Source organism: Podarcis vaucheri (assembly GCF_965113315.1).
Source record: "Podarcis vaucheri genome assembly, chromosome: 6".
NCBI classification, from domain to species: domain Eukaryota; kingdom Metazoa; phylum Chordata; class Lepidosauria; order Squamata; family Lacertidae; genus Podarcis; species Podarcis vaucheri.
In genome coordinates this window covers 31,837,515-31,862,533 of record NC_138764.1, presented here as the reverse complement: position 1 = coordinate 31,862,533, position 25,019 = coordinate 31,837,515, and the positions used below count along the sequence as shown (strand labels likewise).

The 25,019-nt window shown below is 43.1% G+C and overlaps 1 protein-coding gene across 4 annotated transcripts in view; it reads left to right on the top strand.

Annotated features, from left to right (window-relative positions):
- DPYD (dihydropyrimidine dehydrogenase) overlaps positions 1 to 25,019 on the top strand; it is a 526,409-nt gene that overhangs the window by 58,461 nt on the left and 442,929 nt on the right. For all 4 annotated transcript variants that reach the window (XM_082227795.1, XM_082227793.1, XM_082227794.1 and 1 more), the window contains exon 3: positions 10,400 to 10,482. In XM_082227795.1, coding sequence (XP_082083921.1) covers positions 10,400 to 10,482 — 83 coding nt within the window. The remainder of the gene's footprint in view (positions 1 to 10,399; positions 10,483 to 25,019) is intronic.

Below are 25,019 nucleotides of genomic sequence, written 5' to 3'. Positions count from 1 at the left end.
TGAGAATCTTGTGGAGAATACAGTAGTCAAAAGGACAAATTTAATTGAAAAGCAGATACATCTAGAGCTCTTTGGAAGAGTTAAGGTCTTCAGTCGATGGTGAGATGCAAAAAAAAAAAAAAAAAAGGACAAATGAATTTCCCTCCTTTTGAACATCACAAAAGCAAGAGGCTTCTCATATTTCCCACCAGCCATACCTCAGAAAGATGCCAAACGCAAAAAGGGCTTTCTTTCAACAGGAGGGGCATGTACACTGGGTGGAAGAGGTGGTCCTTTAAGTTTGGTTTGTCAGCTAGATGATGGCATATCCAGTGGCGGAGGAACCCTCTCTGGTGCCCCGTGCGGGGCATTCCTGTACGGACTGCTCATGTGCTGCAGCCTGTATGGAGTGCTCATGCGCAGCGACCATATGGGATGCAGCACATGCTCAGTCCCTATGAGATGCTGCACATGCACACTCTGTGCGGGCTGCCGCCTGAGCCCTCAGCCACTTTACAGCTGGGGGGAGGCAGGGGCCATCTTGTCACCCCCCCCTGAGTGTCACCTGGGGTGGACTGCCCCCTCCACCTCCCCACTTCATACGCCCCTGGGTATATCACCCACCCTTAAAGGTAAAGGGACCCCTGACCATTAGGTCCAGTCGTGGCCGACTCTGGGGTTGTGGCGCTCATCTTGCTTTATTAGCCGAGGGAGCCGGCGTACGGCTTCCGGGTCATGTGGCCAGCATGACTAAGCCGCTTCTGGCGAATCAGAGCAGTGCACGGAAACACCATTTACCTTAACACTGGAGTGGTACCTATTTATCTATTTGCACTTTGACATGCTTTCGAACTGCTAGGTTGGCAGGGGCAGGGACCGAGCAACGGGAGCCCACCCCGTCGCAGGGATTCGAACCACCGGCCTTCTGATGAGCAAGTCCTAGGCTCTGTGGTTTAACCCACAGCGCCACCCGCGTCCCTTTACACCCACCCTTAGGGAAGAATTAATCACAATCTTAATGCACTGGGCCAGTCCATCTCCGGCAGCCTTAATTAGCCAGAATGGACATAGCCAGCTTCAGGCAGCCCAAGTCGGAAAAAGACCCATCACAACAGGAGAGAGACAGATGCCCAGAATGCATCAGTTGGTGCCACCAATGTGGAGTCAAAGTCAGAGCAGATGTAAATGACTTTGTACACAAAGCATCTTACACACTGGTCTCAGCAGGCCACCAAGAAAGCCATCACCCCCCTCTGAGGGCCCTGATGTAAATTCCTCTGTTTATCCTTGTTTGCTGAAATAATTTATGAAGCACCCAGGAAACCTTCCCAGAAATCTGATCTCCATACTTTGAAGGCTTATGACTAAATAACACTAGTAAATGAAACCTCTGCTTAGCATGGTATTTGCTCCTAGAATGATGTGTTTTCTAACAAAAGCTACCTTTATCAAAAGAGAGATCGAGAATGATATTGATTTTGGTGTGTGATTAACATTTTGTGTTCTATTTTTGACAAAACTCTGGGCAGCTTGTTAGAACTGTGGTATATAAAGAATGGAGGCCTGGTTTCAGAGGTCAACACTATTAGACATTTCCCAGTTACCTGAACCTCTGGGGTGGCCCAGGACTGAATCTGCCACTGTCTCAAAGTGGCAGCTATGCTGCCATTAGCATCCAATACTGATGGTCCTTTCATTTCTGGTTTTTTGTTGCTCTGGGCTGAAGCCCAGGTGCCTGTGCTTGCACCTGCCATTCTAAACCTCTCAAACAGCGCTGCTTCCAGGACACTTGTACAATGTAACTCCAGTTTAATGCTACATTGGGCCTTGGAGGAATTGTTGGGGAATTAAAATGGCGGGTGCCAGTAGTACAACTTGACAGTTAGAACACTTTTTGTTGTCATTGTGCCAACCTGCTGCTGTAAAGGGTAAAGAGAGAGGAGGACTAACATGTCAGCTGAAATCAACCCACCGAAGGTAGTGAAGGTGCTATTGGATGGTATTCATTTCTAGTCCTACTCAAAGTAAACCCATTGAAATTAACAGCATGACTCGGGCCTATTAATTGGTTTGGTTTTTGGAGCACTTAGTTGGAGACAACCCATGATACCAGGCACTAGAATAATGCACATGTATATTGAAACAGCCAAACCTGAAATGTGTGAAGAGTGCTACTACTGCTGGATCAGGGTTGTTGTTGTTAAAAAGTTGTCCTGCAGTTTTAACACCACAGTGCCATATTGGTTCATTACAGCAAAACTTCATACAACTAGTAAAATAATGTTGTCGTTAAGACAAACCACGTTCCCTAAACATTAGAAGAGCCTGGAGAATCAGGCCAGTGATTCATCTAGTGCAACGTCCTGTTCTCACAGTGGCCAACAAGATGCCCATGGGAAATCTTAGTTTAAGGGAACACAGCAGCCTTCTCACCCTCCAGCAATGAGTAAAGGCAGGCATATTGCCTCTGTGCACACAGCAGGGGTGCCGCCTCCTAGGGGCTGAGCCTTTTTGGGCTCCCCTTTATTTTTAGGGTAGGGGTAGGCCCCTGCTATGACTATGGGACGCGGGTGGTGCTGTGAGTTAAACCACAAAGCCTAGGACTTGCCGATCAGAAGGTCGGTGGTTCGAATCCCCGTGACGGGGTGAGCTCCCGTTGCTCATTCCCTGCTCCTGCCAACCTAGCAGTTCGAAAGCACGTCAAAGTGCAAGTAGATAAATAGGTACTGCTCTGGCGGGAAGGTAAATGGTGTTTCTGTGCGCTGCTCTGGTTCGCCAGAAGCTGGCCACATGACCCGGAAGCTGTAGGCCGGGTCCCTCGGCCAGTAAAATGAGATGAGCGCCACAACCCCAGAGTTGGTCACGACTGGACCTAATGGTCAGGGGTCCCTTTACCTTTACCTTTTAGTCCCCTGCTATGCCTCCAAAGTGTGGAGCCAAAGAGTGGAGCCGAGCGCAATGTGCCTCCAGTGACCGGCTCCTCCTCCTTTTCCTCCTCTTCTTCCTGCCACAGAGGGGAAGGAGGAGCGAAGCAGCAAAGAGGAGGTGCTGCCAACAATTAAGTCATATGGCCACCCTGTTCGGCTCCTCCTGACATCATGCACTCAACGTTGATTCCCCCCACCATCGCTTTCGCAAGCTAGCGCCTCTGGCACAGAGCCATCATGGCTAGTCCTTATTTCATTAGAACTAATCAGCACCAAGCTTCCAGCGTGTAAAAGAATGCACCCCCAATTTGGATGTCAGTGGGTCAAAATATTACTCAGGCCCTTTTATCACATTACCTTTGAAGAACTGGAAAGGCAATGCCAGAAGTCTTGGAGCCAATGCAACTGTTGTGGCTGTTTTCCACACTCAACATTGGCTTTTAGGGAAGGACGTACAATACTGATGGATGACTGGAGCAGCTGCAATGTGCAGCGCAACTCCCACCGCCCCAGTGCCATGAAACGAAAGTGTGTGTGTTTGTGTTTCTCTCTCTCTGTGTGTGTAAAGGGTAATGTGAGATGGTGTTAATACTTCATCTGCAGTTAAGATGGTAATGTAAGAAGCTCCTGCAGGGTTAATGAGCTTAGAACTGTGCCTTGTGTTTTTAAGATCTTGGATTACACAGGAGTATGTGGAGAGACAAACAAGAAATGATAATGACTCTCTTTGAAAAATGGCCGGTCATTAGCTGAGTCACTCTCTTGCACTGGCTGGAATTCACAAGCCTTTTTGCAAGGCGGGGCGGGGGCAGAGGTAAAGGAAAATGTGGTATCCCTTTATACTAGCAAGGCTGGCGATTAATTCTGTTGCTTACCTTAGTGGTAAGCACTTTAGTGGAATCCAAACTGGGTTCTGGGTGTCCTTTTCTCCTTAGGCATTTCTCTCTAAGAGATAGCTGATCTATGGGGGTCGTTGTCACCAGCACCGTAGCTCATTTTGCATTTTGGCTTTCAAAACTTCATCAAATTGTGGTGAACTTAAAGAAGAGCCTTCTTATAGGGCAACCCCCCCCTTACCATTTACATGTGTTGAATATGTGTGCAACTGTGCACGTGCTCAACCGTGCCCATGTGCATTGTGCCGAACCCGGAAGTGACCTGAAAATGTCACAAAAAGGGGTGGAATGGGGTGGGGCTGGAAATGGGGTGTTTGCAAGTTTTTTCAAAGGAGTTTCAACTATACCTGATTTCACTTGAATGCACAGTGCCTTGGAACGTAACCACTGCGTCAATGGGGGGTTGCCTGTATTCGACACAGCTCTTTAAGAAGAAGACATGACTTCATAAAGGAAGATGCATCTGGCAACCAGCAGTTGGCCTTCCCGATGTGGGTTGAGGGGGTTGTAGTGCCTCAAAATCTGGGAGAGCACTGCAGGGATGCAATTTGGTAATATGGTACCCTGAGTGAAGACACATTTTTTGCCTTTCCCCCAATATTTCTTAGTTTCACAGTGATTTCTTTGGGTACAGTTGCGGTTTTAAGGATCTTCTCAGTAGATAGCCATATAAATATGGGCTTTGTTGTTGTTGTTATCATTATTTTGCACCCCTTTGACTCAGCACGGTGTGCATGGGGACTGCTCACACCATCCAAAATGGTGGCCAATGACTTTCTTGTCCCTGCTGCTGAACCACTGGGAATGATTGCTACAGATGTACATCAGTCCATGTGGACATACAACATTTTTTTCTATTTAATATGTTTTAGTGTGCTTTTTACTGGCACTCCCCCCCCCCGTTAAAAGTGTGGCACTTACTGTAACAACTTCATAGTAAATACTGACACCTTCTTTTCTTTTTTTATAAAAAGCACTGCATTTTAATACAGTCATACCTTGGGTTACAAGACGCTTCAGGTTGTGTTTTTTCGGGTTACGGAATGGGTAGCTTCTGGGTTTCAGCGGTCGCGCATGTGCAGAAGTGCTGAATCGCAACTCATGCATGCGCAGAGACGGCGCTGCAGGTTGTGAACACTGCAGGTTGCAAATGCGCCTCCCGCATGGAATCACGTTCACAACCTGAGTGTCCACTGTACTGTCTTTTGGCTCTAGCAAGGTTTCAGAAGAGCCAAATCTCAAAACAGAAGGATTAAAAGCAAAAATAAAACAGTTCAAACTAAAAAATAACATTTGACTCCAACAGTGGACAACTAGACACATGTGCCTATGGTAGCTAATTGGGTGTATGCTGTGTTTTTGTATGAAAAAATAAGATATTTCTATAAATTTAACTCATTTCTTGTGAAATGATCTTTCTTAAATTCCCAATCTCCCCACCAAACCCAATTTCAGCATTGCATTCTCTGTCCTAGGCAAACGGACCACAACTTTTAGTGACTCTTCTCTCTGACACCCCCACCATTTACTTCTCACTTTGTAATTGTTTCTCTGTTGCATTTGCTTTGCTATCATAAACCTCTCGGAGTTGTGTGGTTTGGTATCATACAGCATTACAGAACTGTTAAGAGAGATAAGATATAAATACCGTATAATTATTCCACCACAGTTGAAACTTTTAGACCTTATCAAGACCCACAGGAAATAACTTGGCAGAAAGCCACCAAAACGTCCCCCTCCGCCTGTGTTTTCATTTTCTACTTTAATTGCTGTTAAAAACTGGGAATTAATTACTTTTTATCTCCTTGTCTTGGAAGTGTCATAGGGCCAAGTTAGGCATGGTGATGAATGTGTGGCTTGCTGTTGAAACACCCCACCCTTTCCCTAGTAACCTACCTGTGGATTGGCATCAAATCACAGACTGGTCTATCACAAAGGAATGGTGGGAGGAACCAACTGGGGAACCCCCAAGGGAAGAAGGCTGAGAGCGTGGGGATTGGTGGTGGGACAATGTTGAGTGGTCAGAGGGAGAAGACTGAGAGGAGGTGTCAGAACCTGAAGAGGTAACAGCTTAGTGAGCAGGGGGAATCTGTGGCAGAGATCAGAAGTCCAGAATCAGAGACAGAGGCTAAAGCAGGAGAAGAGGGAGGCCAAGAGGCAGAGATGAGTCCAGCTGGTGAAGAAACACAGGTGTCTCCTCATCCTGCTGTGACAAACGCCCCTCTCCCTAGTCTCCCAGAACCAGGAGCGGCATGAAGAGGCAGAGGAGAAGTTAGCTTCACACAGGCACAGTCTCAGTTTGCTTAGGAAAAACTCTGGAGGGGAGAGGACTTAGCCAGCTGTGTACAGTATCAGAATCCTATATACATACGAGTGCTACTGGACAATTTATTTTGACTGCATCAGACCAACACGGCTACCTACCTGAATCTAGTACATGCAGAGTTATGTACACACAGTAGAGAACTGAGATAGCACCTGCCCCTGGTCCCTTCTGACACCTGCACATTATAGTTCCTGTTCATGTTAGAAACAATTTTAAGTGAGTAAGGATGGTGCAGCTTGGGCAGTGAGTGTGTAAATATCCTCCCTGTTTACCACTGCACATGTTGGAACTGGATGGAGCTATGTAAGAAGAAGGTTTGTGGAACAGGAAACCAGAAGAGTGGAATAGTCTTTAAATGTCCATTATGGCTTTTTTTTACCTCAAATGAATGCATTTGAACAGTGGTGGTCAGCAAAAGTAAATTATGGGGACAGTTGTGACAACATGTAGGATGCTCTCTTTTTTTGATCCATAGAGAAGGATGGAGTCAGGCCATGTTTATTCATCCTTACACGAGCTGTCAGATTTGCAACCTTCTGAAATGACTCTGGTGTTCAGTATCTGCAGCGGTTCATGGCTGTTGCAGTTGCTTTAAATGTCACCAGTCTTCTGCAGCTTTTTGCCCCAATGAAACAATTTCAGACTGAGCGTTTAGTTAGATTTAGAGATGCCTCCTCCTGCTTCTTTTTACCATTGGCGCTATTATGCCTTAGGGTAGAAGACTGCAGAGGGTTTTGTTGTTGGTGTTATCCTTTACAAAATAGTCCTTGGAATAACTTGTCACTACCTAGTTTTGAAAACTGTTTCTTGCGTCAACTCTCTCAGGAAGGTTTTTTCCTCCAGTATGTCTGAGAATTCAATAATGCAGCAGGCTGCTTTTTTTGCATTTTATATTATTACTTTGTGCACATATTCATCCATAATTGTTCATCAATGTAAAGAACACTAAATATTGTCAAATGGAACCATATCTATCTTCTGGTTGCAAAGAGTAAAGGCAGATGGGTAGTCTTCCTGCAGCTTTTACAATGGTGAATAATATATTGCTGATGAGGAACAGAAAACATATGAGACTAAACAGAGGACAGAACTAATGTGTGATTTATTTTTTTTAAAATGGCCTTGCCGATTCCTTGAAAAACAGATGAAAGAAAAGAACTCCTAACACAGCCTTGCTTCAAATATCCTTTGCTGATTTGGTAATTATGTCTTAGCAGTGTCAGTAGAGTAGCATGATGTTTAATAGTGTATATTAAAATGTCTGTAGCATTATCTCAAAAGTTATAACAAGCTAATTTTGACGTTAGCTGGGCAAGTTGATAAGGCCTTTTTAATAAAGTGATATAAAGGGGCTTGGGTAATTATTTTTCATTCATGTTTGTCTTTTAAAGAACTGAGCTATCTGTCATAATTTCACAATAGCCAAAGACAGGGCATCATTAGGAAATGGCTGCAGGATTGGCAGAGTGGGCGACATTATGTAAATACGTGTGTACCATCCTCTTCTAGGCAGAACACATTTAGCACACAGATTGGACTATGCGTCTAAATATTATAAAGAATCATAAAATGCAAGTAAAGGAATAGACATGGGAAGAAGCCTTATGGATGGTTTTGGGTTGCTGTACTAAAATTTGTGGAGAAATGTTTCAGAGCTATCAACCAATTTCAGATCTTTTGCTGTTGTTAAATTCTGTTGTTGTTGTTTTAATCAATAAGTTTAAATAAACTTGTGTATTTCCAGAATGTAAATAGCAGCACCTTTTTTCAGACAGGATATTTTCAGGGGCAGCATGGAGGCTGTGGAAATCCTTGACAGTTGAAATCTGCCACCTCACTCCTTTGTTAGTTGGTTGTAGGTGATGACTGAAGACGAGAGCTCGCCTGAGAAATTTTGCTGCCTGTGATAGAGGAATAAATGGCACCCTTTCCCCTGCTGAGGTGAAGATGTATAGTGCCCACAGCTGGCCGAACTACTTTTGCAAAAAATGGGACACAGTATCATGTGTGTCTCTCTCTGCCTTCTTGGTAGTAAGAATACAAAGATAATAAACCATGGAGCAATTTTCTGCCCTTCCTTGATATCCGAAATTAACTAAACGGTAGGGCCAGACTTGCAAAGACTCTTTTGTTTTAATTTGCTTTGAAAATATAATTGTGGCTCCTAGCTTTGAGATTACTGTTGACTGCTTTAACAAGCTGCATTGGTTTTTTGTTTTGTTTTCCGTTTTAACAATCTGGGCTGTTTCAATGCTTGATTTTCTAGCTCGGATTATTATTGATGTGCTTCTGCTTAGATGTTCTTCATTTTGTAAGGTGCTGTCATTGCCTTCCATTAGAAAAAAAAGGGGATAGGAATAATAAGGTTGCGGGACTTAAGGTGCCACCCCTTCTTCAAAGATAAAACCTCAACTAATTAAGCTGGTGAGGAGCTGACAGGGATGGCCTGTTCAGTTTCACTGCCTGGAAAAACCATGTAGACTGTCCCGATCCCATAGGGGCAAATGTTTCTCTCACACTGAATCCGTTGAGTGCATTCGGGCTCCTAAGTTTGATGCGGGTCATGAATGGTGGCCACAGGAAGGATTTCCAAGAGTCTTAGAACTGTGACGTGTCTAACGACGAACCTTCCAAATGACTTTTCTCTGCATGTTGCTGCCATCCAAAGAAGCCATCTTGAGAATGAGGCCTTGTTGAAATTTGCAACCCATGCAGTAATTTGCTTTTCTTTTACATGTCTAGGATGTTACCTATTCATTTCAAGAATCGTTTTACATGTCACTCATAGTTTACACTTATGGAAACTTTATAGGGCTGCAAAGCATACAAATTTATCCTATATATATGTGTGTGTGTGTGTGTGTGTGTGTGTGTACACACACACACACACACACCTTATTTTTCTCTCTATAAGACGCACCAGACCACAAGACACACCTAGTTTTTGGAGGAGGAAAACAAGGGGGGGGATTCTGAATCTCAAAAGCCAGAACAGCAAGAGGGATCACTGCGCAGTGAAAGCAGCAATCCCTCTTGCTGTTCTGGCTTCTGGGATAGCTGCACAGCCTGCATTTGCTCCATAAGACGCACAGACATTTCCCCTTACTTTTTAGGAGGGAAAAAGTGAGTCTTATAGAGCAAAAAATACGGTATATACAGTGTGTGTGTGTATTCTCTCTCTCTCTCTCTCTCTCTCTCTCTCTCTCTCTCTCTGTGTGTGTGTGTGTGTGTTTGTGTGTAGATAGATATCATGTGATATGATACAATATGATATAAAATGCCACAGTTTTAATACTGAAGAGAGGAGAATGGAAATTTTCTGGGGATTATTATGAAGATCCGTATTGCAACTATTCCATACATACATATCCTGATTAAGGAAGATCATGTTTGCTTGTTTATGCAGGGGTTATAGCCGTTCTCTGTTTCTGCAATAATTCTACAGTGTACCTGAAATCATTAAACATTGATTTTCTGCTCATACCTGAGAGTCTGATTATGTTTTGGGACGGGGAGTAGTGTTGCTCTGTACTGTAATGTCAAACTCTAGGATCTCATCACAAAAGGAGAGCCTTATTCCTCTCACAGAGTTCTGTGAGAGGTACTGTGCAGACGGGGCCTTACAGAGCTTTCTCTTCACATCAGATGTTGAATTTATTGCATCTGGCTTTCAAGTGTGTGTGTATGTTTAAATGAAATAAAGTTAGTTGGTGGCAGTTTCAGCAAATCAGGTGCTCTGTAAGAACTTTTGGAATTTAGAGTTTTCGGTCTTCCTGGACACTTGCTCCCGCTGAATCAGTACAAAACATGATTCATTATCTTTATATTCAAGGCATTTCCTTTCCATGCAATAAACATATGCAACTTTATTGGGTCTGTCTGATGGCACCTCTTTCATTGGAAAATGACACACACACAAAAGATAATACACATTTGTTCTTCTTGCTTGGGTTGCGGGAACAAAACCAATAGGAGGAAATTTTATCTCTCACATTATGGAATGTTGATAAGAGAATTGCCATGGCAACCATATCATAAGCTTCATGCGTACTTTGTTGCTGAGTTCACAGTGTCATTTTTAATTACTCCTATGCAATTAAAAGCAAAAATGAGTAATTTGTGTGAATATGTAATCAATATAATCAGCTATGTTTGCACTGAGAGTGAATGTGGGCAATTTATCTAACTAGAATGAGGGCTTCACCCAACTTGGAAATTCCGCTTTTTTAATGTGGATTCTCCTGTTGTTGTTTTTATTATTGTTGTTGCAGAACTGTGAGAAGCTGGAAAATAATTTTGATGACATCAAGCACACAACTCTTGGTGAGCGAGGAGCACTTCGAGAAGCAATGAGGTAAGTCTGGGTCACCATGGCAACAGTCACAGATGTGGTAAAGAAAGAGTCATTCTTCATTATTGGGGGAACAAATGAGTTCATTGCCACCATTCAGCTCTATTCTCTAAGGTATTAATTTGTCAGCGGAGAGGCTTCCCTTGAGGCTGTACTTTGGTTTTGAAGCTGCGCGAATGCTAAGCCTCTCTGCACACTAAAAAACGCAAATGTTTAATTTGTTACTAAAAATGCTTAAGGGGGTGCCTTGTTTTATATTTATACTAAACTGTGTGAATGAATGAAGATTGTTCATCCAAATTGTGCAAGTATTAAGGAAATTGTACAGCGATTTCTTTCTTTCTTTATGCTTTTTTTTTCCCCTTTCTCCTAATTTGTATTTAATTTTCAGGATATAGCAGCCCATGTAATTTCTTTTCTATTAGACTTTAATGGGATTATACTACTGTATGTGAAAATGAATGACCTCCTCCATTCAAAGAGAGAACGTGCTTTTCTTGATTTTCCACTTTTATGATCGCAGGAGTTCGTTCAGCTCTGCTTATTCACTCAGGTCCCAGGACATGGAATGGGACATATTAAAGGTGATGGGAATATTAAGCCAGCATTGCAAGGATGTATGGCACAAATACTAAGGCCACTGAAACTATTTTGTGAATGAAAAGCTGATACACATATCCAAGATCTTTTTCCATTTTGTGTGCTCTGTTTCCACTCACATGGAGAGTGCAACACATTTATTTAGCTCCTTAGACCATTTCTATATAGCTTAATATGTAGGAAATGTCTCTAGGCATTGGACAGAAAGCTCAAACAACAGCAGCAACTAATATGATAAAATAATTAGTAGTTATTACACATCTTAGCCTCCTGGCTCTCATGCCGGACAGCACTCAGATATTCTGGTTCTCACCCGGGTCCCAGATAAACTCATAGATCAACTCCAGAATCTCACAATGAAGAAGAGAGTTCCTGGAACCCTCTTGACATCTCCCAGGTCTCTCACCATAGACTTGCTTTTGGTTTATGGAGTTTCCTCAGGCTGCTTACGGTTGTGTCCTATTTAGCATTCAGTTTGCTTCATTGCACAGATTCCAGGTTACAGCTGGTCTGGTGAATTTTTCAGGGTATCCAAAGGATGGCAGAATTATGGCACTCCTCCACCCATAATTCTTTCTCTGCCTCTGCACACTTATCCTCTTCCCCGCTTCTCTTCTCCCAAAACATGGGTCCAGATTTTACATAAACGCTAAGCCAAACCATGGCTATCTGAGCATGTGGGTATTCATAACAGAAACCCCATCCACTTTGTTCCTCTCCCAGATGTCCTGCTACCATGCTTCCTGAAGCTAAGCCATGATTTGGCTCTAATGGTACATTTGAACCTGGGATTGTGGTTTGTCTCATTCCAGACAAACCACAAGGTTTGTTATTGTCTTACCACTCCCAGTTTGTCAGGGGAGAAAAACCTTGAGCTTGGTTTTGAATGTACCACTAAGCCAAACTTAGCCCAGCAGCAGGAGGATTTGAAAAGGTGCCATAATTTAATGCATTCAAGCTAGGGCATTATTTAGCTTAGCATTACTTGTGAACTGGGCCATGACTTGTTATGTCCAGGTATAGCCACCATCTCTGTGTTTTTCAGCTGTCATGGTCACTGAAGTTGCTTCCAGTATCTGTATCTCCAGATTACTTAAATTGCTTGTTACATTTTGAAGTGTGAAGTGGAACCCAGTTTTTCCCCCTATCCCAGCTTTAAAGTACAGTGGTACCTCGGGTTACAGACGCTTCAGGTTACAGACGCTTCAGGTTACAGACTCTCTTAACCCAGAAATAGTACCTCGAGTTAAGAACTTTGCTTCAGGATGAGAACAGAAATCACGTGGCAGTGGCGCAGCGGGAGGCCCCATTAGCTAAAGTGGTACCTCAGCTTAAGAATGGTTCCAGGTTAAGAACGGACCTCCAGAACAAATTAAGTTCTTAACCTGAGGTATCACTGTATCACTTTACCATTCAGATATCAGTTCCTAGTATCACTTTACCATTCAGATATCAGTTCCTACTTTCGTCTTATCACTCCCTTATGGTGCATCCTAAAGCAGGTTTCTTCACCCTGGAATAAACTATTACAGAAGCTAAGCAGTAAGGGTAGCAGTGAAGGGACAGAAGCCAATGAATGTATATTGTAATGAAAATGCCCGGTAGTACTGCACTGGCTACTTGCAGGAAAACAAGGGTGTGCATTACCATATCTAGTCAACTTGCATGTGATGAGTCTAATTTTAAAAGACATAAGTTTGTGCAACTGCTTTTTAAGGATGAGAAGGGAAAAAACGAGAAGTGCCAAAATTCTGGTGTGCCCAGAATTTCTTTTCTTAAACCAGAGCTGCTCTGTGGACTGGAGGTGGATAGCCAGCAACATCACAGGTTTTGTATAGATGGGAAAGTAGAGAGGGTACCATAGAGACAGCTTCAGTCTTGAAGTGTTAAAATGTTTACTTTGATTACTAATATAGCTGCAATAGATTTTAGATCTGGCTTTATCTGATGTTTTAGTTGCTGTGCTAGAGCAATGTTCTTCAACCTAATTTCCCCAGATGGCGTTGGACTACTAATCCCATCCCCCCCCCAGCCAGTTTAGTCTATGGCCAGGTATGATCAGAGTTGTAGTCCAATAACATATTGCTTCAGTCTGCTCATGTGTTTTGTTTTTTGATCTGATTTTGCAAACACTCCCCAAACGATCAGTGTAGCTTTGAAACAGAGAGCCATATGGTTTCTAGTTGCAGAATAACTCAAAGGGAATATCTTGTCACAGTATTCCACAATGGCGGTTATCTCCAGGGCTTTAGAAAAGTGATTGCACTGCCTTAAATATATTTAAAGTATAAATCAGGACGCCCATAAAAGTCTTGTTTTGAGCTTGATTGCAAGATTGATATTTGATGAAGTAGTCTCCTTTATGCCACCGTTGACACAGAATGTTTATGTTGAGTTGTTTTCTCAACTTCATACGGGCTTATAAGATTGTATAGGCTTAGGCGGTTCTGTACTTTATATTGTCCAAGATTTCATCTGTAATTTCTCTTTTTTTTCCAGTTGGGAATTTTAATTTACTCTGTGAGCTGCAGAGATAAATCGGAGAGCAAGCCTTCCTCCTTAGAGAATACTGTAGTGAAGGGGGAATATGGGAGTGTGGAGAGACTGTGATTTCCCTTGAACATTCCTTCAATCACCTGTCTCAAATAAACCAAAATTCTTTAATTTTAACTGACCTAAGGTTACATATTATACATGGTCAGAACTGGCAGTTATAAACTTCTATTGAATTCTGTGGAAATGCCCATTGAAAAGTGTCTCAACTTGCAGACATTTCTTTTAACAGACTTGTTTTGTTCCAAACAAGCAAGCAAACACACACACACACACCTCAGCTGCTATATTGTACTGGACTCTTCAAAACAAAACACAAGGGGAGGTAAATCTCTGTTATATTAAGAAATATATTTATAACACTTAGGCTCTTTTTATGTGTGTGCGAGCCCATAAAGTTTAATTGCATGTTATACCTGCTAATCATGTTGCTTTATATAGTGCAGCAATGCTTTATGTTACTCGCAGGGCTGCTATTTTGTGCTGCAAGCAAAGCAGCCTGCTTGTTGTCCATTGATATTATTATAATTGCCACCACTGATATTGTTGTAATTAGTAATGAAATTCAAGGCATAGTTTGAGGTGGATGAAATGCCAAATTCTGGGAAACCTGTAAAAAAATCTTACTTTGTAGCTTGCAAATCCTTAGCATGCCGAATGGATTTCTCACAAAATATGGATGGAATGTCAGAGCACCAGTTGTGTGTTTTCCCCCTTTAATTTTTCTTTTTAGGAAAAAAAAACTTTGTACAGTCATACCTCAAGTTGAATGTGCTCCGGGTTGAGTGCATTCGAGTTGCGCTCCACGGCAACCCAGAAGTAACAGAGTGCGTTACTTCCGCGTTTTGCTGCTCGCGCATGCGCAGACACTCAAAATGACTTCACGTGCATGTGCGGAAGTGGCAAAATGCGACCTGCGTACATGCAGACGTGCCATTGCGTCTTGCGTTCCGTTCGGGATGCGAATGGGGCTCCGGAACGGATCCTGTATGCATTCCGAGGTACTGCTGTATATTAGAACTGATTGGCAAGCTTTTTCTTAGGGGCTCAAGTCTACTTGCAATGACTTTTTAACCACATCAGAGGTTGCTTCCACATTAAGAACCTTTAGTGCTGCAATGCAATTCTTTCCATTATCAATTGGAAGTGGGAATTTAAAATGGTAGTTGTAGATGCTACAGTGCTGCATCATCAAATGCTAACTTTCCCCTTGACCAAATTCCTTCTGTAATCAATGTCCCCAGCAATATAAATTAGTAGATTCCTACTTCCAGGTTCTGTGACTTCTATTTTATTGAAGTTCAGAACAGTTAAGAGGATTATTGATGAACTGCCTTGAATTAGCCATCTTTTGTTCCCTGTACAAACGAGTTGGGGTTGTGAAGGGATCTAGTAGATTCCTTTGTTTCTGTTTACCTCTCCTTCCCCAGTTCATAGAATAGAAGATGGTTAGCTATGAGGCAGTCACCACTAATACCCCAGTTCTGGTGAAGAAGAAGCAATAAAAAGGGGAGAACCCACAGGGAGGAAGCTTTAAATTAAAGGAACAATAACCCGTAAAGCAGGAATGGGGAGCCTATGACCCTCCAGTTGTTACTGGACTCCATCTCCCATCAGCTCTGGAAACATGACCAGTGATTAAGGATGGGAGCAGTTGTGGTCCAACAATATCAGGTAGGCTACAGGATCTCCATCCTTGCCCTAAAGCTTCAACTTTGCCAGTGTGCACTAGACTGGCTGGGACAGCAGTTGCATTTTATTGCCTGCTCCCCCATTGCTAGAAATCACTTCTGACAAAGCATATCTTTCATGTCAAGTGGCCCAGGCCAGGGATGGCTTGTTAAGTTGTTCATCATGTACAATAGCCCTCAGTTGTTGTTACTATGTTAAAGGTAAAGGTAAAGGTACCCCTGCCCGAGCGGGCCAGTCTTGACAGACTCTGGGGTTTGTGCGCCCATCTCACATCTATAGGCCGGGGGCCAGCGCTGTCCGGAGACACTTCCGGGTCATGTGGCCAGCGTGACAAAGCTGCATCTGGCGAGGCAGCGCAGCACACGGAACGCCGTTTACCTTCCCGCTGGTAAGCGGTACCTATTTATCTACTTGCACCCGGGGGTGCTTTCGAACTGCTAGGTTGGCAAGTGCTGGGACCGAGCAGCGGGAGCGCACCCCGCCGCGGGGATTCGAACCGCCGACCTTTCGATCGGCAAGCCCTAGGCGCTGAGGCTTTTACCCACAGCGCCACCCGCGTCCCTTGTTACTATGTTAGGGAGCTGTATTAATCCACAAAATACATTAATGATTCCCCACCACCTCCAATGGCGTACAGTGGTACCTCGGGTTACAGACGCTTCAGGTTACAGACTCTGCTAACCCAGAAATAGTACATCGGGTTAAGAAATTTGCTTCAGGATGAGAACAGAAATTGGTGTGGCAGCAGTGGGAGGCCCCATTAGCTAAAGTGGTACCTCAGCTTAAGAACAGTTTCAGGTTAAGAACGGACCTCCAGAACAAATTAAGTTCTTAACCCGAGGTGCCACTGTATAGGCAATTTTGCCTTTTCATTTCTCTTCCAAACCAAAAGTGTGAGAGATTAGATGGCAGGGAAGCCAGTGCAGAGGAGCACAGCAGAGGGAACATCAGATTGGCCCCATCACTGCATCTCTACTGCTCATATGTCCCCGGTGCCTTGTCCCTCTCCTGCTTGGTTGCTGGAAGTGACTTCTGTGTTAGGAAGCCAGGTACCCAGTGCTGTCCCACACTGCTCCACCCCTTTCCTGGGTGTCTTACGGCTTTTGTAGCCTTCTTGCACCTGGGCACTGGCACTTGGCTCCACAACAATGCCTACGTAAATTCTCTAGCACGGATGGAGCACGTACTGCTACCAGTCCTAATGTTACTTACTTTATTTTATTTAAGAGTGTTTTTGCTCACAGATTGTTGAAAGCACTTCACTATATTTATTAAATCTTAGGCATGTAACTTCATAGTAATTTTCCTGTGATTTAAGAACTTAAACTATATTTCCTATTGTGTTCTAAGATACGTGAAGGAGTTCGCTCTTTGTCAACACCATGCCATTAAAATCCTGTTTCCTTGACTTTTGGCTACTTGAGAAAATCTAAAACATATTGTTTATAAGAAATGTTCTGTGCTAAAGAAATCTTTATTGAAATCAACATTTTAATTTTGCTAGGATTAGCAAAGAGCAATTTTTTAAAGTCAGATATTGAAAATTAATCTCTTAATTCCACATTTTTGCCCCTTGTTAAAAGTAGATTTCTTTCCCCACTCCCAGAAAACAACTTATCCTGTACAGATTCTCCTGAGCAAGATTGACAAGAAGTGCCAAGTTATGTGGAAAAATGCATGCACTGCTGTATATTGACAAATAGAGGATTTTTTAAAAAAAGTTCTTTTAAAAGGTTTAGTGTGTGTGTTTAGGTACATTGCTTTCATACAAAAATAATTTCTTTTCCAAGAGCTCATGTTCCATACTAGTAATGACATTTAAGGTAGAAGTATTTATTCAAATAGTTGATGACCTAACATGTTTTGGTAGAATTGTTATGGGTGTCTATTAGATTAAAGGTAAAGGGGGCCCTGACCGTTGGGTCCAGTTGTGGACAACTCTGGAGTTGCGGTGCTCATCTGTCCGCAGACAGTTTTTCAGGGTCATGTGGCCAGCATGACTAAGCCACTTTGGTGAACCAGGGCAGTGCATGGAAACACCGTTTACCTTCCCACCAGAGCGGTACCTATTTATCTACTTGCACCTTGACATGCTTTCGAACTGCTAAGCTGGCAGGAGCAGGGACCGAGCAATGAGAGCTCACCCCATCATGGGGATTTGAACCGCCAACCTTCTAATCAGCAAGCCCTAGGCTCTGTGGTTTAGACCATAGAGCCACCTGTGCCCCTGTCTATTAGATTAGGGATGGGGAATTTGTGGCTCTCTAGATGCTGTTGGACTCCAGATCCCATCCACCCTAGCCAACATTACCATGGGTCAAGGATGATGGGAACTACCCAAATGCAAATACTGTCTGTGTTGTGTTATGCTAGGGGTAGCCAACATGGCTACTTTGCACCCTCAAGACAACTTAAGTGGGCAGAAAACTGATTCACAAGAAAATTGGTTAGTATCATGGCCAGGTCTAGTCAGCTTCAGATGACCTGAGCACTTCCTCTTGTGATACTATGTGCAACAAAATTGTCTGTAACATGGCTTTTTCTTCCTTATCAGATGCATGGAACGTTGAACAGTGTTCAAACAAATACAGGTCATATCTACAATATTTCAGTCATGCTTCTCCTCTTGAACAATTGCAGTGCCCATTGATCCTTTCTTGGGAAATACAGAAGTGACTATGGTGTTACGAGCCTTGATTATATCGTGTCTGGACTACTGCCATGTGCTCTGTGTGGGGCTGCCTGTGTTGAGTGTCCAGCAACTGCAACTGGTCCAGAATATGCTAGCTGTGACTTCGTTGTTGAAACAGCTGCAGTAGCACCCAGTTCAAAGTGCTGGTGATAGTCTGGCTCCGAACTCTTTAGGGTTTCAAAGCTCATCTGATGGACTGCTTTCTTTCAAATGAGCCTTCCCATTGATTAAATGGTGTTTGTTAATGAATTGTCACCTGCTCTTTTTATTATTTTAACTGTTATTAGATGCCTTGACCTTTTTTTTCTTTTTTGTAGCTGAAAGGTAGGATGTAATGCTTGCCATATAATTTAAAAAAAAATCTGAGATTGATTGGAGGATAAAGTTATGCAAATAGGGCAGCATTATGCAAAATCTCTGTGTTTAATTTCAGTAATTTATTTTGAATATGTAACGTGAGCATTCTTGGCATGATATTTGGATGGAGTTTGTTTCTTTTGGTGAAATCTGATTGCACATGGCTTTCCTGGGCACAGATAGACCATTAATGTCTTCCACGGTTAACTTTGTAGCAGCATTTCTAAATATTGACAGCAAATGCTGTCAAGCTGATGGATTTTCAGCACCTACCCATTCAATCATTTGAGTCAAAGTTGAAGCCTGTTTTCACTAAAATATCTTGAAGGTGCTGGGAGGAAGGTTTCCAAAATTTTGAAGCTACATAAAATAATAATTCTGAGCATATACTGGCATGTTAGTGTTACAGGGCCTTCACATAAAAGGGCTATTTGCACTCCCCCACCCCCCAAGAGCAAATTATTATTTTATTAAAATGAAGATACCAAATCCTTGAAGTAAAATATATTATGTAAGGTATAATTATCTCATTTAAGCAACCGGGGTTATTAGCCTACATATGAAGCCTTTAAGATAACTTCCATTTGCACTTAAATTCTAACTGCGGTTTTGACACATTATCTAGGGAGAATGCCACATTTCCTGCTGTGCTAAACTTACCGAAACAAATAGAAAAAAACATCATTGCTGTGCACTATCCCTGCTTTACTATTTTGTAATTGGACAGCACAACAGGAATGGCACTTCTTTGTAACACTGAGTTACTGCGATGATCTTGCGATTTCATGCTCTTAGCATAAGGCTGGCTGGAATTGTCTTATATCAAGGATAAAAGGAGTATGACAGGGAAGGGAAGGAAAAGAGTCAATTAGAAAAAAGAATTCATGGCAGTAAAATATAAAGATAGTTGGTAAGAAAATAGAAGTCCCCACTCTTAATGTTTGGGTCTTGACCTCCTAACGTGCTCCTTACAGCTACAGAATATGTTGGAGTGGTCATTGAGATGGACATTCCATCTGTGACCTCAAGGTTGCAATGACAAGGGCACTTGCAGTTGGCTCCTTACCTCTCTCACCCTGACCTAATCACTGTGATCCATGCAACGGTCACCTCCAGACTGGATTATTGTAACTCGCTCTACGTGGGGCTGCCCTTGAGACTGACCCAGAAACACCAGCGGGTGCAGAATGCCGCAGCGAGACTCCTTACGGGGTCCTCGCTGCGAGATCACATTCACCTGGTGCTATATCAGCTGCACTGGCTCCTGGTGGGGTACAGGATCAGGTTTAAGGTGCTGGTTTTAACCTTTAAAGCCCTATACGGCCTAGGACCCTCGTACCTATGGGACCGCCTCTCCTGGTATGTCCCACAGAGGAACTTACGGTCTTCAAACAAAAACATCTTGAAGGTCCCAGGCCACAGAGAGGTTAGGCTGGCCTCAACTAGAGCCAGGGCTTTTTCGGCTGTGGCTCCGATCTGGTGGAACGCTCTGTCACAAGAGACTAGGGCCCTGCGGGACTTGACATCTTTCCGCAGGGCCTGCAAGACAGAGCTGTTCCACCAGGCCTTTGGCCAGGGCACAGCCTGACTCCCTCCCTCGGCAATCTTCACAGAACTTTAGCCTAATGGTTGCCATCAATTTGATTTGAATTAATCTTATAATGAAATGATTTTAGAATGTTGTACTATTTTATTGTTGTTAGCCGCCCTGAGCCCAGCTTCGGCTGCGGAGGGCGGAATATTATTAATAATAATAATAATAATAATAATAATAATAATAATAATTATTATTATTATTATTATTATTATTTTAGTCTGAAGCTGCAATTCTGCTCAGAGTTAGGTGTCCTCAAGCATCTTGAGATCAACCACCTTCGTTGGATAACAGCTTAGGGAAGGGGCAGGAATTCAATTTGTCTAGCTTGCATTTTAGTGCGAACCTGGTTAATTTGCAATTCCCAAAACAATGTGTGAACCACAATGCAGCTGCTCTTCAAAACTTGCACTTCTTCAAATTTTGCAATGCAATTATTCAAGCCAAAAATGTGTGCAAACTTGCATCTATTAGGGGAAACAGCACAAAAAAATTGGCATACTAATGAAAATGACACAAAAAATGAATTACACTGGGGAAAATTGCTTGCAAAAATGCCTACATAACTGTATTCTGACATTTGAAGAAATGTACACTAAAATGTGAGGGCTTTTTAAAAAATGAAAGTGCAAAGTGATACAGAAATGTGATGAACTGAGATTATGATTGGGAAAATGAGAAACTGAAGGATTCATCCATCCCTAATTAACAACTCAGGAACCTCAGTAGGCAAAGTGGTAACAGTAGTTTGATTGGTATCATTTGTAGCTCTCCAAAATGAAGTTACCAAGCTGGTTAGGCTTCTAATGGAGAATTAGAAACTTCTACCTTTAAATATACGAATTAGCATTTCAAAACATGCCTACATTTCCCCAGAATCTGGCTAAGCTGCAAGTTTGGGCACCAAGCATAGCTGTCAACTGTCCCTTATTTGGCAGGAAACTCCCTTATCCCAGCGGCGTGTCCCGCTGCTGCCCCTTATTGATGATTTCCCTTAAATTTCCCGGGTTTCAAAGGAAGCAGCTCCCCTCCCTCCCTCCCTGCCGGCCAGGGAGGAGGGAGGCTCCAACTGTGTTGCTTGGCTGCGTTGCTCACCCAATAAGGAGGGTGGAGTTTGCATGCCTTGTGCCGATCAAATCGGCCGTGTTGCCTGGGGACTCGCCTTTGCTCAGCGCTTCCCAGTGGAGAGGTGTCGGTGGTTTTCCTTGCTGCATCCCCTTTGCTGGGTTGCTGCACTGTGGGAACCACCGCTTGAGGCTTCGTTTGGCTGCTGGCTGGGCTTTCTGCCTTTGGCTCGGAGGGGCTCAGAAGTTGAACATACCTGTGCTAGGAAAATCCCTTATTTTGGTTGCTGATCCCTTATTTTCGAGGCTGCTGGTCCCTTATTTTCAAATCTGTAAGTTGACAGCTATGGCAACAAGCAACAAGTGGGGCTGGAACAACTGACAAGATATGGCCTGAGAGACCTAGCTAAGGGAGCTAATGCAAAGCTAGTTAAGACTGGCAGGACTCTGTCACAAAAGTCTCCGTGGTAGGTAAGTCATATCCAGAGAGAAAATATGGCATTGTGCCTGTTGAATAGGTTCTACAGAAGAACTGGGTAGGGTTCAGTTATTTGTGTGGCTTACTGTAGACTGACAGAGTGAGAAGTAAATTGCTCCATCTCTATTTAGCTCCTCAAATTCTATGCATTCTAGAAACCTCATAGGTGCTGAATTGTCACATAACTCTTAGCAGCGGATGACATTGTTTACTTTACTTTCCATTGATTTGAAGAACACTTCACATTTGTTTCATTGTCTGGAAATAAAAGTTCATCTAAGATGTCTCCAGCAGCTTTGGCTTGACACCAAGGAGCTTACTTGTCACTGGCAATGCTGGTGTTTCTGAGAAGCAAATTTTAGTTCTGGTTGGCTTTTGAATAGTTACTTGAACAAAATATTACTGAAGGAATCCAAGTTTGGAGGGGGGAAGAGATTAATGTGGTACTGAAACCTGTCCTGATTTTTGAAAAGGTTTCCTCCGTCATGGAAAATGCTTCCATATTTCTGCCTTGTTTGCAGAAAGCGTTAGGGTGTCTTTATAATTTTGGTAGGTGTGGGACTGATCTTGTATTGTATGCATAATCAACTAAATATATGGTATGTGGCCCCTTTATGAGAAACGGTTATGATTCAAGAGACCAGCTCCTGGAGAGCTGAATGAGAGGTGTTACCTGGCTATCTTATTAAAGATAGAATTATCAAACATAGAATTCCAAACAAGAAAAAGTAATCTTGTTGAAGACCAAGTGGTAATGCTTCTATACTGATGTCCTCCTGTCTAACTGATTGATATATATATATATATATATATATATATATATATATATATATATGCTTTCGTAGATTTTCACGGGTACAGGAATGCAGGTTTTGGTGTCTTCGGGTGTCTTCCCGTGTAAGAGTCGGGGTGTCTAGGCGACGTTTCGACGAGGTCTCACTCGTCATCTTCAGGCTGGTGCTTTCGGCTTCTTGTTACTGGAACAGAGCAGAATCTGGTGTTTGAGTTCCTATAAATTAGCCCTCCCCACAAAAACCGACACCAGAACCAGAGGCACACAGAACGCCGTCACCAATCAACCACACCAGACCCAAACCCAGACCCTCTCCACAGACATATTACAGACTCCATCCAGTAGCCAAACTATAGTGGCACCTCCGGATGCTGCACCCCCCTGCAATCCCTACACAGATCTGGCTGGCACAAGGCACAAAATCACAGCTCGCCCCTATACACGAAGCCAAGCCAGAGCACAACTAAATGCAGCACAGCCATCTTCTCAGAAAAACTCTTCACAAGCTCAAGAGGTCAAGACACGAAAGCTTTAGCAACTAATCTACACTTAATGACCCACCCAGTGGTATTCAGAATATCACTCATGAAATCACTCAAGATATCCCTCAAGTAATTAAAGAACAAAAGAAGAAAAGGCACACTAATCTAGGAACTTCCTCTCTGCCCAGAACGTTGGAGGCTATACACCTCACCCCTCAACAGTATTTATAGGAACTCAAACACCAGATTCTGCTCTGTTCCAGTAACAAGAAGCCGAAAGCACCAGCCTGAAGATGACGAGTGAGACCTCGTCGAAACGTCGCCTAGACACCCCGACTCTTACACGGGAAGACACCCGAAGACACCAAAACCTGCATATATATATATATATATATATATATATATATATATATATATATATCAGTGAAGAAATCCAGCTAAGAATCATCCCCAGAGAAAAATCATCCAGATGCCCCAAACTCTACGGTCTCCCCAAGATACACAAAGAAGGAACACCACTCAGACCAATAGTCAGCTCCATAGGCTCACCTCTACAAAATCTCGCTAAATTTCTCGCTAAGCAACTTCAGCCCTATGCAGAATCCATCGCTTCACACGTTACTAACTCCTTCCAGTTCATAGAAACAATAAAGAAACAATACCTACATCCCGATGACCTACTTGTGAGCTTCGATGTTGTATCTCTCTTCACTCAAGTGCCCATTAATGAAGCCTTGACAGCCATTCAAAACAAATACAACCCCCCCAAATACATCCTGGACCTGACCAACCACTGCCTAACCAACACGTACTTCATCCACAATGGACAAAGATACAAACAGATAGAAGGAGCACCCATGGGATCACCCCTCTCACCGGTCATCGCAAATCTGTACATGGAACACTTTGAAACCAATGCTTTAGACAAGTCAGAACACAAACCCAAACTTTGGCTCAGATATGTTGACGACACCTTTGTAATTTGGCCACACGGGAAAGAAAAACTAGATAGCTTCCTCACACATCTCAACAGCCTACACCCCAAAATACAATTCACTATGGAAATAGAAGACAACAACCAACTCCCCTTTCTTGACGTCCTAATCTACAAAAAACCTGATGGCTCCCTAGGACACACTATCTACCGGAAAAAAACACACACCAACCGCTACTTACATGCACAATCACACCACCACCCTGCACAAATAAACTCCGTAGCCAAGACTCTCATCTCCAGAACCAAACGCCTGGCTGACAAAGACCACTTGACAACTGAGTTACAGAATCTCTCAAATGTGTTAATCGCCAATGGATACCAGAAAAACAGGGTTACAAAGCTAATCCAAAAAGAAACACCCCCCAAAAACCAAGACACAGAAGAAAACAATGGCATGGCCCTCCTTCCTTATATCAAGGGCACTACAGACAAAATCAGCAAAATCCTCCATAAACACAATATCAAAACAGCCTTCTGCACCAACCAAAAAATAGCCAATATCCTCAGAAACCCAAAAGACAAAATCCAGCTGGAAAACCAAGGGGTCTATGAAATACCCTGCAAAGTCTGCCCAGCCACGTACATTGGACAAACAAACAGACGAATAAATGCACGTATCGCAGAACACAAGAATGCCGTCAAAAAAGAAGAAAAAACTTCCTCTCTTTTCCAACACATGAAAGAAACAGGACACGAAATTAATTTTGCAGATTCCAAATTGCTCTTTAACATGGAACATCACCACAAGAGAATAATCATGGAAGCCATCGAGATAGAGAAACACCCTCACAACATGAACAAGCGTGACGACACGTCCCGCCTGCCAGACATCTGGAAATTAGCCCTCCCCACAAAAAACCGACACCAGAACCAGAGGCACACAGAACGCCGTCACCAATCAACCACACCAGACCCAAACCCAGACCCTCTCCACAGACATATTACAGACTCCATCCAGCAACCAAACTATAGTGGCACCTCCGGATGCTGCACCCCCCTGCAATCCCTACACAGATCTGGCTGGCACAAGGCACAAAACCATAGCTCGCCCCTATACACGAAGCCAAGCCAGAGCACAACTAAATGCAGCACAGCCATCTTCTCAGAAAAACTCTTCACAAGCTCAAGAGGTCAAGACACGAGAGCTTTAGCAACTAATCTACACTTAATGACCCACCCAGTGATATTCAGAATATCACTCATGAAATCACCCAAGATATCCCTCAAGTAATTAATGA